The 18,694-nt window shown below is 36.6% G+C and overlaps 1 protein-coding gene across 2 annotated transcripts; it reads left to right on the top strand.

Moving 5' to 3' along the window:
* Positions 1-1,193: 1,193 nt before the first annotated feature.
* On the top strand, positions 1,194-8,988 carry LOC132625248 (copper-transporting ATPase RAN1). 2 transcript variants are annotated; one of them, XM_060340115.1, is made up of 9 exons: positions 1,194-1,649; positions 3,396-4,010; positions 4,438-4,867; positions 5,009-5,334; positions 5,910-5,968; positions 6,081-6,423; positions 7,176-7,376; positions 7,483-7,740; positions 8,318-8,988. In XM_060340115.1, exons 1-9 carry the CDS (start codon positions 1,383-1,385, stop codon positions 8,792-8,794), a joined length of 2,976 nt encoding a protein of 991 aa, XP_060196098.1. In that variant the 5' UTR covers positions 1,194-1,382; the 3' UTR covers positions 8,795-8,988. The 2 variants fall into 2 exon arrangements, with proteins under 2 accessions (XP_060196098.1, XP_060196099.1); XM_060340116.1 differs by having other exon boundaries at positions 1,195-1,476.
* The last annotated feature ends 9,706 nt before the right edge of the window (positions 8,989-18,694 follow it).

The following is an 18,694-nucleotide window of genomic DNA, read 5'->3' as shown; positions in this document are numbered from 1 at the left end:
GTAAAATGTTATATTTAATGAAGAGGAAAGCAACAAAAATTGTATGATAATATGTGCGCTTTACATTTCATTTGACATTCAACCATCCTTCTCTGCAAAGAATAATTTAAAATATTTAAACATAAATCCAATTTCCAAATTTTAGAAAGCAACTAAACTATGATGTTTTAAATAATTAAAGAAAAAGCAGAAAGAAAGTGCATTTCCTTGGACAAATCTAACCCCTTTCTCACAAAAGAGAAAAAATAAAGAAAAATAAAATAGGGAAGTGCTAATTCTATTTTTTTTTTTCCTTTTTGGAAAGAAAAAGGAGAGTGTCAATTGCTACCAAAATCTTCTAGTAGTACCATATTAACCGATAAGTCAAAACCCTTGAATACCTTTTTAAAAAATTCTTTCATGAAAAAATTGTCTTTCTTGGTACCATTTCAAATCATTGACCAATTAATCACTCCTAATTTGGTTCTCATTACCCTTAAATCTTTCTTGGGTCCCCTAGTTGCCCAAAAGAGAAAATAACCAATTGAATCCGAGTCCCTATAAAAAAATGAAAAAGCTTAATACATGGCAGCGTCCAAATTTTATTGGGACATTTGAATTAGTACTTATTTCAATTGAGCATCTAAATATATCACAGTAATTTAATTAAACACTTTTAGTTTTTTTTTTTTTTTTTTGCGTGTGTTCTCATTTATCCACATAAAACATATCATCTCTTTTAGTTATACACATTCGCCTTAATAAGTCGTAAAATCCAGACAATTTCTATTGAGTTTGATGCGTATAATTAAAATAGGTAACATATTTTATGCAGTTAACTTAACTACCTGATAGACGAATGAAAACACACACAAAAGTTTTTCAAAATTCGAATCCGAAACATCTAATTTGAATACTCTATCATGTGTTCATACGTTAAATTAAAATAAGCCGTAATTCGAATATTTAAATAAAATTTATCCAACAAGTTTAATAGGCTGCCTATATATTAAAGCCAAAAAAACAAAGTTCCTCAATAAGTCATCATGGTCCCACTAATCCCCCCGCCCCACCCCCCCCAAAAAAAAACAATTTTTGCAGTACACCTACCCCCAAGAAATCCAGTACAGATTATTGAAGGGCATTTAAGTCATTTTACTTTCCGTCTCCCCTCCCCTTTGTTTACTTACAAATTGGCTGTCGTTCCCACTTTCCCTCTCCATATTTTCTTCCTTCTCCTCTTTCTCTTTCTAAATGTTAATAAAAGCCAAAACAAATCTATACATATTCCAACCCATATATCTATTTCTCCGGTCAAACCTATAAATACACACACACACACACACACATATATATACACACACCGGGGAATATCAAGAATTGGGTTAAACTCCAAATTTGATATGGGATTGAACATGAGGGACGTGCAGTTAACAGAGATTGACATAGATGGTGTTGGAGAAGAAGTGAGGTTATTGGATTCGTTTGACAAAGAAGGTAATTTGGATGAGAATTTGAAGAGAATTCAAGTTAGAGTTACAGGGATGACATGTGCAGCTTGTTCTGCATCAGTTGAAGGAGCTTTAATGGCTGTAAATGGTGTTGTTAAAGCTTCTGTTGCTTTGTTACAGAATAAAGCTGATGTTGTCTTTGATCCTACCTTGGTCAAGGTAGAGGATTTTTTTTTTTTGTCTTCTAATCCCTCTATTTCGAAATGTTTGTCTGGTTTTGACTTACATAGTTTAAGAAAAGTGAAGAAGACTTTTTGAATCATGTGGTCTTAAACCCGCTTTAATCTAGTGATCTTAAACATGTCGTGTGGAAAGTTGTAATTAAAAAGTTACCAAAAGACGGAATAAAAAGGAAAGTAAGACAAACAAATTGAAACAGAGTGCTTATTGAGCTTGTTTAGTTGGGGTGTTGTTGGTTCTAAGTTAAATTTTTGATCTTGTTGAGGTTTTTGAGTTATTTGGTGAAATGGGTTGGCTTTCATTTGATGAAAATTTAGTTGTACTTCTTGGTTTCTATATAATCTTGGGGTTTTTTTGATGATTTTTGGAAGTTATGCCAAGTTTGGATTATGATGTTTAGTGAGCTTTTTTAGTTTGGTTTTTATTGGTTTTAGTATAGTTCTAAGTTAAATTGTGATCTTGCTGAGGTTTTTGAGGTATTTGGTTAAATGGGTTGGCTTTCATTTAATAACAATTTAGTTGTACTGCTTAGTTTCTAGATAATCCTGGGGTTTTGATGATTTTGGAAGTTTTGCTAAATTTTGATTATTATGTTTTGAGCTGTTTGGGATAAATGGGTTGGCACTAACTGCTTGATATTTGTCTACTTTCGTTTTGGGTGTTGGGAAATTTAGTTGTATTTATTGGTCTGCTTGCTTATCTAAAGAACTTCATGTCCCAAATCTGATAACCGTGTTATATTGATGATTTCTTTACCTTTTCTAGTTTTTTCGTTTTCTGGATTTGGAAATTTCTGGACATGGTTATTCTACCTAACTTTATTGTATTTATTTAATGTCACACCCTTGAACTGATCTAAATCAGCTTTCGGATGCTTCCTTTTTTTGGAAATTACTTCCTATGCGCTTCTTTTGCTAGATGATATTAAACTATGTTTCATGGACTTGTGATGCAGTTGTGATCAAAACCAAAATGGATATGTCCAACTTTTGGGGGGATTTGTGTCTTGATTGATAAAGGTTTGATAATCACTGAAGTTCTTAGTCCTTAGATTACGATGTGCAAAAAGTGTATGAGGTAGTTCTGCTAGTTGAGAACAGAAAGTGCTTGAGGCTAATAGGTAGGCATACTTCCTTCCATCGCCCTACTGGGAGATGATAAAGGGTCTGATGTGATGAATTCTCTCTTTTAGGACTTACTGTTGGCGCTTAGATTAAACATTGATGTGCATACCCTGTGCAATATGAAGCTACGTACTGTTAGTACGTTTAAGATCAAGATTTCTAACTGGTCAAGCAAATGTAGCATTTGTTTTAACCAGAACATGGCACAACAAACACTTCGAATGATTTGGTCCTCTTACTGAGCATAAAATATTCGTTTTTGAACATCAGTAGGCAGTTAAAATGGTTGGACTGACAACATCAGGTTCATGTCAACATCTTGTCTGTACTTCATCTTAAATATGAAAAAGAGGGAAGCGACATAGTTAGGAAACAACGTACATGCTCTAGTTAATCCAATAAGGATAGGCTTGACGAAGTCTCTTCTGCCAAAAACTGTCATTACCAAACATGAGTTACTGATGTTGGCTGGTCCTTGCTGATGTTGTTGTAGTGTTTGCTAATACCGTTAATGTTGTCCAATCTGGTATAATGTTCTTAATGAAACAGCCTGATTTAAAAATATGACAAATTAACTTTACCTGTCTGCATTCATTTTCAGGATGAAGAGATTACAAGTGCTATAGAAGATGCTGGGTTTGAGGCAGAGCTTCTTTCAGAACCGACTGCATCTCGTACAAATCCACATGGAACTGTAGTAGGCCAGTTCATAATAGGTGGTATGACGTGTGCAGCTTGTGTAAATTCTGTTGAAGGTATCCTGAAAAAGCTCCCAGGTGTAAGAAAGGCTGTAGTTGCTTTGGCTACGTCACTAGGAGAGGTTGAATATGATTCATCCATAATCAGTAAGGATGATATAGCAAATGCAATTGAAGATGCCGGTTTTGAGGCTTCCTTTGTGCAGAGCAGTGAGCAGGACAAGATTGTACTTGGGGTGGTTGGTATTTCTGGTGAGATGGATGCTCAGTTGTTAGAAGGAATTCTTTCAAAGTTGCATGGGGTTAAACAATTTTATTTTGATCGAGTATCAAGTGAGCTTGAAGTTGTCTTTGATCCTGAAGTTCTCGGCTCAAGATCTTTGGTTGATGGCATTGAAGGAGGAAGCAGTGGCAAGTTTAAGTTACTTGTCAAGAACCCTTATACAAGAATGGCTTCCAGAGATCTAGAAGAGTCCTCACGTATGTTTCGGCTTTTTACAGCAAGCTTATCTCTCAGTGTAAGTAACCCTTTTTGCTGCTTATTTGTTGTAATGCTATCCTTTCTTCTTGTTTTAGCTTTTTTGCTTTAGGTTCTTAACCACTCCCCTCCACGTTTGAGGGGTTAGAAGGACATGCTTATGTGTGATGGAAGCTCCCTAACTGCCAATACTTGATTTCAGTTGATCTAATGGAGCTTTTGAATTGCTATATCTTTGAAAATGTAAAGATTCTGTTTCTGTTATTCTCGTAACATGTAGTTTCAAGTTATATCACACACCTCTCTTTGAGCAAATTAGAATCTTGATAGATGATTTTACACAAAAAGGGTGCTGCTAAATTCCAGTTATATGATGGGGTTACTACAGATATTTTGTCCTCCTTTTTGTCTTTTCACTTGTAATACTCATATATAAGTATTATCTAACACATACAAATTTCTGCCAGGTTCCTGTGATTCTAATGCGAGTCGTCTGCCCTCAGATACCTCTGCTTTATGCTTTACTAATTTGGCAGTGTGGTCCCTTTCAAATGGGTGATTGGTTAAAGTGGGCTTTAGTAACTGTTGTCCAATTTGGTATTGGTAAGCGTTTCTATATTGCAGCAGGAAGAGCACTTCGAAATGGTTCCACAAACATGGATGTCTTGGTTGTATTGGGAACTACAGCTTCCTATGTTTATTCTGTATGTGCATTACTTTATGGTGCAATTTCTGGGTTCTGGTCTCCAACTTACTTTGAAACAAGTGCCATGTTAATCACATTTGTACTTCTGGGAAAGTATTTGGAAACTCTTGCTAAAGGAAAGACATCGGGTGCTATCAAAAAACTTGTAGAGCTTACTCCTGCTACAGCTACACTGCTTGTCAAAGACAAAGGTAAAAACATTTGGACTTTCTGTCTAGTGCTTCGACACATTACCATGTATAGTTCTTGGTTACTGTGTTAAAACAACTTACAACTTTTTCAAAAATGCAAAAGGGGCCTATCACTGATGTTATGTTTACCCTGTATTCCAGGTGGAAAAGTTGTAGGAGAAAGAGAAATAGATGCTCTATTGATTCAGCCTGGCGATATATTAAAAGTACTTCCTGGTACAAAAGTTCCTGTGGATGGTGTTGTGGTATGGGGTTCAAGCCATGTGAATGAGAGTATGGTCACCGGAGAATCTGCTCCTGTTTTGAAGGAGATCAATTCAGTGGTGATTGGAGGTACAATCAATTTACATGGCTCTCTCCACGTACAGGGCACAAAAGTTGGGTCAAACACAGTTTTGAGTCAGATAATATCTCTGGTTGAGACAGCACAGATGTCAAAGGCTCCCATTCAGAAGTTTGCTGACTATGTGAGTATTATTTCTAGCCGAAGAGTATGGTGAATTCGGTGCAAGCTGATTATCTTCTGGTGTTAATTTTATAGTATGTCCTTTGCTTTAGCACACAATCACTGATGGGCTTGAAAAGGCATTGATTAAATGAAAAGTTCAAGATCTTCTTCCATTTCCTCCGTTAATGAACTATTACCTATATTTCTATGCATTAATAAGTTTAACCTCTATTCTCATTTATTCCATCAGCCTTTATCTCTGACAGTTGGACACCATTTTACTATATGTTTTCCCTAATTTGGTTACAAAGTATTCACACTGCTGGTGTATTGATACTGTAGCATACATATTTGAATGCCGATGGCGATGCCATCCTTGTCATTTCTTTAGAATGGAAGTTATCTAGGAGAGTGGGATATGGAATTCCAAGTAGGCAGTGTCTTTGCTATGATGTGGATGAGTTTAGTGAAAAATGAAAATATATCTTTAATACAACTTTCGTTGTTGATGAGTCTCTTTGTCGGTTTTGTTCTTTTCTTTTGACATTTGAGCTGACTGAATTTTCTCACCGTGAGTACTCTTTTGACTTACAGATCGCAAGCATTTTTGTTCCTTCAGTTGTTACTATGTCCTTATTGACATTCTTTGGATGGTGAGTTTGTCTTCCAAATAATTAGTTTTTCATAATTTCCTCGTTCCAAATAACTTCATCACTACTGTTTGGAGAATTGCGCTTATATTTTGTTGTTTACCCATCAAACCAGGTATGTTGCTGGGGTTCTTGGAGGCTATCCAGAAGAATGGCTTCCAGAAAATGGCAACTATTTTGTATTTTCCCTGATGTTTGCAATATCTGTTGTGGTTATTGCATGTCCGTGTGCACTTGGTTTGGCCACCCCCACTGCTGTTATGGTTGCCACAGGGGTTGGTGCCAACAATGGTGTGCTGATAAAGGGAGGAGATGCTTTGGAGAGGGCACAGAAGATTAGTCACGTGATATTTGATAAGACAGGCACTTTAACCCAGGGAAAAGCTAAAGTCACAATGGTCAAAGTTTTCAATGAGATGGATCGTGGAGAATTCCTGACTTTGGTAGCTTCTGCAGAGGTACATTTTCGTCTTCTTTGATAAGATAATAATAACATGGGTGAACATCCTGGGTACACGAGTAGCATACAAAGAGTAGAACCTACCCCCAAAAAAAAAAAAATGTATGCAGTCATCTATGTGAACAAAAACATCACGGGTGCCCAAAAATTTAATAGAAACATAAGACAAGACTTCATCTGTACGAAAGTATTTTCTACTTTAAGTTTTCTAGCTGGGATCCCATAGAAACCCACTTCCTACAATCTTCTGGTGCTATTCATATGCTGTTCTCTTGAGGAGGTAGAAGTGGTTAAGTAAAACTCTGATGCCCTTAGAGCACAGTACCTGATAATTTAAGTCAGTCTGAGAGCATTAAGATTTCTGTATTTCCTTTTCTCCCTTTTCTAACTACCAAGCCACCACTTGAAAGTTTTTATCGAATGAGCTTTTAGGATCCTCTATTTATTACTTAAAGCAGTCATTTGTTGCCCGGTGTTGCCTCCAATTAAAAAATCATACTCCCTCCATTTTAACAAGAATGAAGAAGTTTGTTTACATGCTTAGAACTAGTTTTTATAGTTAAAAAATGTGTAGGTATATGTAAAAGCTGTGGTCAAAGAAGTCATTTTGACTCTTTATGTAAGAGTTTCGTATGAAGTGGAAACGGGAGTAGGTTTTCTTAGAGGAAATGTTGTAAAGTTACAAAAATCACTGCAATTTTCTCTCTTGTAGCTACTACATATCATCTAAGGGATATGCTTATGATGCAGGCTAGCAGTGAACACCCCTTGGCTAAAGCCATCCTGGAATACGCTCGTCATTTCCATTTCTTCGATGAACCTTCTGATACCAGCGAGTTTCAGACTTACAGTGATCAGGCTAAGTTTTCTGGATGGCTTCATGATGTATCAGATTTCTCTGCTTTGCCTGGAACAGGTATACAGTGCTCCATAGATGGGAAATGGGTTTTGGTGAGTTTTCAACAACATGATGTTCAAAAATTTTGGATAGGGGGTTAATTTCTTAGTCTCTGCTCAGGAATAATTCTTAATTTCTCGTCTTTATGCCCACGAGCAGGTTGGTAACCGGAAGCTGCTTACTGAAAATGGGATAACTATACCTTCCAATGTAGAGAATTTTGTCGTAGAGTTGGAAGAAAGTGCAAAGACTGGCATTCTTGTTGCTTGGGATAATATTGTAATAGGAGCGCTGGGAATAGCAGACCCACTAAAGAGAGAAGCGGCTGTTGTTGTAGAAGGCCTTATAAAAATGGGTGTCAAACCAATCATGGTTACTGGTGATAATTGGAGAACAGCTCGTGCAGTTGCTAAGGAGGTTTGTATCTTCATCCTTGTGATCAAGATTTTCTTCTACACTGTATTATAGTTTACAAACTGGGTATAGAGTTCTTTCTTCAATGTCCTGTCCCTATGTTTGACTAGCATCTATGATATCTTTACCCACTCCTGCAACCAGCTTGAAATAAGCTCCACCCGTTGGAAGATGAAATAAGAATAGTTTGAAGCTTTGTTCTACTTTAACTTTCTTTGACGCCACTGCATTGTGTGAAGCTATTAGGCATCACTCAAGTCAGACTTCCTGGTGTTAGAGTGAGAAGAACCCCACATGCTTTTACCAATTTTTCTTTGAAAGAGATGATTTTCTTGCAGTGATTTGCGCCCTTCAGTTTGTCTTTCTTGAGCTGGACTGGCTTCCAAGAAAATTGAGAGAATTTTTTTTTTAGGGGGATGGGGGTATGAGGATAGATGTGTGTGATTTTATGCAGTCAGTTAAAGTAATGCAGTTGCTTAAATAGGGGATGGATATATGTAGTACTGTTAAACTTTGTTAATGCATTTACTAAAATGGGCCTCAAACTCTGGCAAAAGATATGACCTGTTTTGAATTGCAGGTGGGTATTGAGGACGTTAGAGCAGAGGTGTTGCCAGCAGGGAAAGCTGAGGTGATCCGTTCATTTCAAAAGGGAGGGGGTGTAGTTGCTATGGTAGGTGATGGGATCAATGACTCACCCGCATTAGCTGCTGCTGATGTTGGTATGGCAATTGGAGCGGGAACTGATATTGCAATAGAAGCTGCTGAATACGTGTTAATGAGGAGCAACTTGGAGGATGTCATCATTGCCATAGACCTCTCGAGAAAGACATTTGCACGGATTAGGTGGAATTATATCTTTGCTATGGGGTACAATGTGATTGCCATCCCCGTGGCTGCCGGGGTTTTCTTTCCTTTGTTGAAACTGGAGTTGCCACCATGGGTAGCTGGTGCATGCATGGCAATGTCATCTGTAAGTGTTGTATGTTCTTCTCTGTATCTAAAGAGATACAAGAAACCCAGACTTACTACTATATTGGAAATAACTATAGAGTAGGAAAGATGTTAAAATATGAAGAGCAAAAAAAAAACAAAAAAAAAAAAGAAGGAAAAAGAGGCAGTCATTAGGATCAACTCCTATTTTTGTGTATTCCTTAACCTGTTCTTTTCTTTTTCTTGATTCACACATAGGGTGAATATCCCACCCTCTCAATGTAAATGTTGCCTGTTTGTAAGTGGTCCACTTTTGAAGAGGATTTCTTTTTATGAGTTTTATTAACTAATATACCGTGATAGTGTAAGAGAAATTTTACACTATTAGGTTACCTACAAAATATCTACAACAATGTTAAAAGCATACAAGTAAAGTAAAAAAGTTTGGCAAAAGACATAGATTGACCACTAAGCGATTTTTTTTTATAATACTTTTCAAAAAAAAAAAAAGGACCCCTAAACTGTACCTCAAATGTCGATATCACATTTAAACTTTACTAGTGACTTATTACACACCTAATATATGAAAAAGTGATATTATTTACCCTTAAAAATTGATGACATTAAATATAAAAATAATTTAAAACAGTCGCGTTTTGTTGAATTTATTTATCTTTTTATGATTTTTTTTGGCTAAATATACATATATAGATCCCCACAATCCCCCCCCCCCCCCCCCCCCCCCCCTCCTCAGTTCATCTCCTCCTCCTCTCCCCTCACTGTCGACCTCTACCCCTCTCCCCCCTCACTGTCGACCTCTACCCCTCTCCCCCCTGCCCTCTCTCGTTCAGCTCCTCCCTAACTGCTGCCCTCCACCTCCATGTCACCCCACTCCCTCTTCTACTCCACCTTCACGCCACTCTCGCCCCGACGCTCCATACCCTTCTTCTTCTTCATTTCAAATTCACAAACAAAAAATCTGAAATATTACCCACTTCTTCTTCTCTAAAAATCACCCAATGATTTCTCCAACTAACCAAAGCAACAACCCTCCATTGGTATCTTGTGAAATTTCCTGCATAAAATTAATAAGGCATAGCAGCAGTAGTAGTAATTGAGGCGGCAGTGAGGGAGTAGCAGTAGCAGCAGCAGTAGTAGTAGTAAGGCATAGTAAAATAGTAAAATTAATACTCCCTCCGTTCAAATTCATTTGTCCACAAATGCAAAAAGATTTCCATCTTTTTTGCTCAATACCATATTTTGGCGACTAATTGAAGTGAAACTGGTGGCGATGGTGGTGGCGGATTGGTGGTTCCTGTGAGATGGGGTGGCGGTGATAAAGAAGATATAATTATTGGAGGATTTTAATGGTTAATTAGGGATTAATTAGTGTAAATATAGTTAATAAAAAGAAAATCAAATGAATAAAGAAAAGGAAATGAATATAAAATTAAAATTTAGGAAATTTCCAAGGTGGCGCTGATGTGGCGAGAGAGTGTGTTACACTTCTCATTGTGCAACTGGTTATATGTGTTTCAGGAGGTAAATAATATCATTTTTTCCATATATTAGGTGTGTAATAGGTCACTAGTAAAGTTTAAGTGTGATATTGACATTTGGGGTATAGTTTAGGCGTCAATCTATGTTTTTTTCAAAGTTTTTTGTTCAAACTTTATTGCACTGGGAATGACTATACTATGAATATCAATAGCTCAAATTTTTTTTATTTCATCTCTGGCATCTCGACAAATCCAGTCCAAATAAGGCATTGCTCTAACGATGGAGTTGCTTTAAAGTTGGATGATAAAATAAGCCAACTAAGGGAGGTGCATTTGTAAAAAATAGTTGACTACACGCCAAACCAAACACTTCATTTGTAGCTTCGTATTAATTCTGACTACCTCAAAGTTGTCAAAATGAAGCCAACTTAAGAAGCAATTTAATTTTCCGATGAAGGAAATTCCCTAAAAACTCCATCGTCTAACTTAAGAAGCAACTTAACTTTGCTGGTGAATCCATCGGACAATTTTCTGGTTTTGAACATGTCACACCCCAACCTTGGGGGGTGTGGCCGGCACCCGGCACTGGAAGGGCCGAACGAACTAACTGTGATATCTGAACTCTGTAACATGAATCATAGGCCGACAAGGTTGCTGAATAACAATTGTAAGAAGTATATCATGACAACCTGCAAGCAGAAAAGGCCCAACAACACATATATGCATAACTAGGGCCGACAAGGCCACAACCAAGAAAAACAACTAGTGAGAAGGCCGGCAAGGCCAAACATCACACTTGTACACTGACTGATAGTCTGTAAGTCTCTAAGAGCACTAATATGCATCAACTGGTCGGGACAGGAACACATATATGCCATACTAGTAATATATATATATATATATACATGCATGCATCCTATTTGATGACTCTAACTAGCAACTTCGGAGAATGGAGTGCGAACATCCTTGCTGAATCTCTGGTATCCTACTGCGAAGGTACACTGTTGACACCCAATTTTGTCCCGCCTTTCTTTCAAAATGTTTATTTGCGTTTCTAATATTTTGATAACTTCAAATAGTTATTTATACTTTACTATAATTATTAGCTTTTATTAATATCATCGTTTTGTCATTATCCTACTATAGTCGTTAGCTATTATCATTTTTATTACCGTTATTGCTATTACTATTATTATTATTATTATTATTATTATTATTATTATTATTATTATTGTTATGATTTTCGTTATCGCTTAATATTATAATCATCAAGAGCACTTTTAACATTTTACGCATCACGTTTATTTTATACAATTAGACGATAGCATTTACTTACTTCTTAAATATTATCGCACGGCTATTATGATACCCTATAATTTTATTTTTATCTGAGTACTAATAAATATATACTTTTATATTAGGTAATATTTTAGCACGCGTTAATATATAGTTAATTAAAATGAGTCCTTCATTTAAATTTAGAAGCCCAAAGGAATATAAGAAGAAGTTATTTTCAGTCCAAGAAGACTTCATATTAGCCCAAGCACGCGATCTTTCATTCAGCCAATATTAGCCCAAATCCGAACCCAATCAACCACCAATATTGTTCAGACCAACCCATTACCAGTCAGCCCATCTAATTACCCCAAAATATTCTACAACCCGACCCACATGTTCTTTGACCCGACCCAGCCCACATCTTCTATTTTCATGAATCTAAACCTAGCAAAAGAACTCAGCCGCGCCTCATCTTTCTCCTTCTCTCTCTCTTCAGCAAATATAGAAAAATCGCAGAAGCTTTTCACGCACACAGACCATGCATGATCGTTTTGGGGAAGGGAAATTAATGCTCGTCCTTCCCCGTCAGGTCTCAACCGTTGTGAGGTGATTTTTCTTTTTCTTTTCTGTTTTTGATCTGAAACCCATTAATGGGATTTGGCCATTGCGAAGTTTGAATGCTTGTTCGTGATTGGCCAGTCAATATTGGAGGGGATTTTTCCCTCCATTTCCACTCGTCTCTCACTAAAACGAAGAGGGAATTTAGGGTTTCTGGGGTTCTATATAAAGAACTCCCACCCCCACTGTCGAGGGAGAGGTTTTTCATTTTTAGGAGACATACTGAAATTTTCGATTAAAAGCTTTAAAACTTAGTCTTATTTGGATTAAAAATCCAGTTTCCAGTAGAATTTCCAATCGAGTCTAAATGTTAGTTTTGTTCTTCTTTTTCGTTGTGGTTGAGTGCGTCGAGTATTTTGGAAGCAAATACTCGATTCTATTCTGGACAAGAACAACACTCAAAAAGGGTCCGAGTATCGTTCGCGTTCGAGTATAGATCGGAGACTCAAGGCCCCTGTTCACTGCACCCAAGAAAGGTAATTTTCCCTCCTTTAGTTATTTTTAGTTAGTTTCTAGTTAATTACTTGCTGTTTTGCTTACATTTAGTTAAGTTTGTAGTATTAGGATGTTTTTCCGTTGTTATTGTTAGTAGATCAGCATATCAGTTTGTGATTTACTTGTCAATTAGCAAAGTATGTGATAATATGTTAGTTTACATGGTATGTTGGTTAAATGATCATGTTTTGTTCAAGTGCTATTGTTTAAGTCAAGCATGATTATTAGGAATGTGTGTTCGATCATTATTTGCTCATGTTTATGTTAGTGTACAACACTGCTGTGATGCTTTAAATGTTTAATATAGCTTAGTAATTGCACAATAACACAACTTACTGAGATTAAGGCCTATAAGAGGTATATCTAGTTTGATATGGGATAAATATGCATATTTGTGGTGCTATTACATGGTCTTAGTTCCATTTTTATCTTGAATGGGTTTGAAACTTGCTATTTGTTAATATGAATAAGTCTGTAAAGAATTTGGCTTAGCATGTTTATTGTCTAAAACTCTAAATGAATAGTGCAGTTGGAGTTAAGATTACTGCCTACATGTTTATGAATCCTGCTTAAGTTTTGAGCTTCTAAATATGTGCATGTGAGTGGTAGATAAGTCCATTCCATTTGTTTGAATGCCACTCTGTGTATAACTGGACTATCCTATACCATTAACCCCTTTACATGTCCCTCTAAGCTTAGACACTTCTATATTTTCATGCCTGTTAGTTTGGTTGAAGTTTCTGGCCATTATTGCTCTATGAGTATAATATCCATGATTTGAATGAGGATCTGAGTATGTATGTTTGTTGAGTATGGTCTTTGTCTAAGCATATGGTTGTTTTTCCAAAGATATATGGTTAAGGAGTCTGTACACTAGTCCAACTGTGGTTATGCAATAGAGTTGTCATGAACATGCAAGTTGTTTCAATTGGGATCATGGCAAAATTTGAAGAGTTAAAATGATGTTGTCCTTCTAGGATAACCTAGGCTATGACATATTCTTACTATAGAGTTTTACCATTTGAGACAACTGCAACAACTTGAAATTATTGGTTGTTTCCCTAACTAAAAGGAAAGAAATGATAGTTTGCTTCTCTTGTGCTTTAAATCAGTATGGTATTCACTGGGAACTCTTTTAATCTTGATATAATATCACCAACATATGTATGTCACGTTTAGACTGTTAAGCCAAAGTGCATGCCTCCCTTGACCACATGAACCTTTTTATACCCTTCCTTGGCTTTGTTTTGTGTTGCCCATGTGTATTTCTCCCTCTAAGATTCAGAGTATAGTGTAAGCAGATTAAGTAGTATGTGCCTTTGTTGTACAAATGAGAACCTATGTGTGAAGTCGAATCTAATTTTTCAAAATGCTGTATCCTGACTGATGGCCTGGTGTCTCCCCATCCCTCTGTTTCCCCTGCGTCTATTTTGGTGAAATGTTGAGTAAAACCATGCTGGCATGAGTTTTTAAAGTTTTTTTTATTATTTATACTTATTATATAATAGCATAAACACTGCTGGTTTGAAGCTTTGAACTGAAAAAAATGCTCAGGTATGCTACTGAAGGTTGACATAAGTCATGTTAAGGGTTATGTTATATATGTGAGACTACCACTATGTGCCATTACTGTAATAGAGACATTTTGAGATTCGTTTTAATCAAATGAATGAGTCATGATTCGGTCCAATACACGTTTGTTCAACTGTGCAATTGAATCTCTCGTGTGTTAAGTTTCACACTAATATTTGGCCTAAACTGAAGTCTATTTCATTCCATTAATATGCTATAGGAAATTTCACGAATGTTTTGGTGATTCTGTGTCTATTTAAAATCTTATGTGTTTGGGCATTGCAAGTATACTGTGTTTGATTATGTTTACATGTGTATATCTAGAGTATGCTTAGTTAGTACATTTATGGGGAGATTAGTTGGTCATTATGGATTAAGCTTGAACCCTCCCCGGTGTTAGCCATGCCTGGGATTTATGGAAATCCCTTGGAACTTGTGCAACATCGGGAAGACGGGGGCAAAAGCTTTCCAATATTAACCTTCTAAGTATCCTTATGAATGTGTATACACGAAGTATACTTAAATATACATAAGTCACTCGTTTGTTTTTGAATATTGAACTGCTCTATTATGTTGGTTGTCGATCATGAAATCTTGTATATTATAGAATCATGTCACCGCTCTAATTATTTTTCTTTTCTTCTTTTGCATGACATCCGGAGTTGCGAGGAGTCTCAAATGAGACTCAATTTCGTCGCTAGATCAAAATGATTTCATCGCTTCACTTTGTGTTTCTAGTTCACTAAGCTTGGCCAAAACTAATTCCAGTGATGATCGAGATGACATCTCTCTATTCAGGTCTCTCTTTCTCCCCTCGGAAAATAACCGGGGCAGAAGCAATATAAGGAGGGGAGAAGACGAGAAAGATTGCTACGTTTTAAAGCACGTCTTATGTTTTTGTTTAATTTATTTATGTTCGTATGGGATTACTTAGCTAACGTAGAATACCTAGTTTAGTGGGGTTAATTGGGACGTATTTTGATATAATAATGGAAATGTTTTAATTCATTTTACGAAGTTTTTAGTATATCTTAAAAAAAAAAAACGGACGTTATTTCAGTATAATAATGGAAATTTTTCAATTCATTTCACGAAGTATTTTAGTGCATCTTTAAAAAAACAAAATATACGAAGCCTTCATTTTCACCAAGTGCCTAATTTAACCAAGAAAAGTCTACTTATAAAGTTATTTTTCAAATTTACACTAGCTATTTATCTATCTTGTCTGGTCATTCCATATATTTTTAAGCCGTTAAAATCAATTGATACCTAGCCATTGAGTTATTTCGAATGTTTATAAAAACCTTGCATTATCCCACGTTTTCTTTAGTTTAACTTATAACTGAAGTCTTTTCTATAAATTACTATCTTATTTAATTTAAATAGCAGTCTTATATTTTCCATTTTTTGAAATCTTGATAATATTTACAAGCTATTTTCCTGAACATTTAAAATGCTATATTTGTATCTTTCTAGTCTTAATTAAATAACCTAAGTTTGACCGGTTAACCGTGTTTAAACGGATCTTAAAGGATGCCTTACCCCTTCCCTTTAGGATTACTAAGAACCCTTACCTAGAATCACATTAATTAAGCAGACCATTAACGGAGGTTTAGTTTAGCTTTGCCTTAGTTAATATTTAGGTGTCCTAATTCACCATTAAAATAATTAGGTGGCGACTCCTTTAAATAAATAAGTAGGAATCACCAATATGTTGTACTCCGCTTTGACCCGTTTAAAATGGGGTATAACATACACCAATCCGTCTACCGTACCTGTGGGCATGATCACAACGCACAGAATGCGTCAGTACGAAAGATGTACCGAGTATGTAAGGCGGTAAGCATAAACATAATATAAGCATAAGAGATACATATAACATGGGAAGAGATGTAGAGACAACCTGAAACTCTGAACGAGGCAACTGAGGGCGACCATAACCATGACATAAATGTAAATGCATGCTCGAAAAATCATTCCTCATTCTGGAGGCATATATCATATCATATAAAAGTAATAAATCCCTCTATAGGGTGAGCTCATCATCATAACATCATCTCTGCCCAACTGATCAGTGACAATGCACAACTACGTGCCTACCCGGCCGCTTACAACACGGCTCGGTTAAGAAAGAAATACATCTAGGTGTACAGCTACATGCCTACCCGGCCGCCTACAACACGGCTTGGTAAAAAAATAAACATGTCTAGGAGCACATATAAGTGCCTACTCGGCCGACTATAGCGCGACTCGGTAATGAAAATAAATACATATATATAAGTGCAATGCAAGACTGACCTTAGAAGAGATATCATAAAAAGAGTCTGAGTGACCTATCGTCGTTACCCTCCGACTATCGTTATTATCGCCACATTCTTAACCTTTCAATTCAAGATACAACAACATAGAGAACATGTAAGATACTTGGTATGAGTTACACATGAAATAGAGTTCAACTCATTCAGATGGTATATGATCAATCCAAGTTTAGCAGAAACATTCCAATTCGGTGGCCAAAAGAGATATGGAAGCATGAAAGGCGTTTGATGCAATCATATATGAAATAAAGATTAGTCCATCACAAGGAAGCTTATTCATCTCATGTTTAGTGGAAACTTATATCTATGGAAGGTCCGTCATCTTTAAGTGATGGACAAGAAAGATAAGGATGCGAGAATACACTTTAATACAAGCTATTTCAGAGAAGAGGTAAGCTTAACCATTTCGGGGTACGGCCGACTCAAGTTTTACGATAACATTTCAATCAATAACCAAAGAAACATGGAAATATGGGCAGTACTTTAATATAAGTCATATATGAAGTAGAGGGTTGATCAAGTATAAAAACATGATCGACTTATGTTTTCATGGAAAGAATGTATCAATGAAACATTCGTCGAGTTCTAGTCATGCCATAAAAGAGAAGAGAAAGCCCTACATACCTCAGTCTTGGAGTTATACATGTTTCCCGAGTCCTCGAACGCCTTACAAATGATTTCCTATATAATACGGACTATTCAAGATCAAAACCAAGGTCATAGCTTATAGAAATCTTCATTTAGACATTTAATCGAGCAACTCATGGGCGTGAATTTATAGGCCCTTTTGTAGCATAATTTTCCAGTAAAACGCTGCCAAATTCTACTTTTCTGCTTCTCTACTTCTCTTCAATATGATCCCATCCATATCACCACAACTCCAAACAACACAACAAAACCATATAAAACAACCTAACAAATAAGCTAAGTTCATGAAAGTTTCATAAAAATATAGAAGAGCTTGTTTTATGGGGTTTTTCACCAATTTCTATGATCAATTACTTGTAGAAGTTCAAAGAGATCAAAAGGAAGTTAAATGTCACGACCCAGCCCCGTGGGCCGCGACTGGTGCCCTATTTGGACACCCAAACAGACTTACGTACCAGATCGACATATCAAAGATTTATTCAAACTTAACATACGTTATTTTAAACAGATACTGAAAACAAATATCATCTTAAGCGGTCGCCCGTACAGAAACATCATATCAAATCCAGTAGGCTGGCGGAAAACACATCGCCCAGATATACACACATATACAAACATATGGGCCGTTTTGGCCATAATAGCAAACGGGACCGCATAAGACACATATCATAATCACAAACGAACAAACATGACCCATGACCCACATATATGACTACAGGCCTCTACGAATCATGACAGAACATATGACGGGACAGGGCCCCGCCGTACCCAAATAGTCATATATATACAGAATATGTATAACAGAAGATATGTACCAAAAATATGAGCTCCAGATCAAAAGGAGTAATCCAAGTGGCAGAATATGTATCCTATACTGGAGGATCACCAAAACGAACGTCCGTATCTGTAGGCATGAAACGCCGCCCCCGAGGAAAGGGGGTCAGTACGAAATATGTACTGAGTATGCAAAGCATGAAATACAGAAATTCGAATCATAACCGAAGTGAGGAGTACAGAATGTGGATACAGAATTAGTATATCAAAACCTGTGCTGAATATATATATATATATATATATATATATATATATATATATATATATATATATATATATATATATCATGCAAATGAAAAATCATGCATAGGGCTCAGGAACGTGGCCGCCACTACGACGCTGGCGCCACAACACATCATACTCCAGAAGGTTTCACATCTCCGTACAATCCCCGAACATATCGTATCATCATAACATATCACAACACCAGAACATATCATATGCCATATCACATCATAACGCCGTATATAAGTGGTACCCGGCCCTATGGCGAGGTGTCGGGAACCGTAACACACCATACTGCCGAATATACCATAGTGCGCACGATCACAGAACCGGCCCGGGAACCGGCGAACGATACCATAGTAGTAGGCACGAGCGGAGTAGTGCGGAAACCATATGCATATAAATAAATAAGCTTCAAAACTTGATGAACAAATATTTTTACGACATCCGAAGGCTCAGAAATCAGTTTCGGGTCAATCAGAGTTAATATACGAAAGTTACGAACTTTTGAAGTACAGAACTTTCTAAAAGCATTTC

The sequence above is a fragment of the Lycium barbarum genome, chromosome 12 (assembly GCF_019175385.1).
Source record: "Lycium barbarum isolate Lr01 chromosome 12, ASM1917538v2, whole genome shotgun sequence".
NCBI lineage: Eukaryota > Viridiplantae > Streptophyta > Magnoliopsida > Solanales > Solanaceae > Lycium > Lycium barbarum.
The sequence above is the reverse complement of the archived record's forward strand: the minus strand, read 5'-3'. Positions and strand labels throughout refer to the sequence as shown.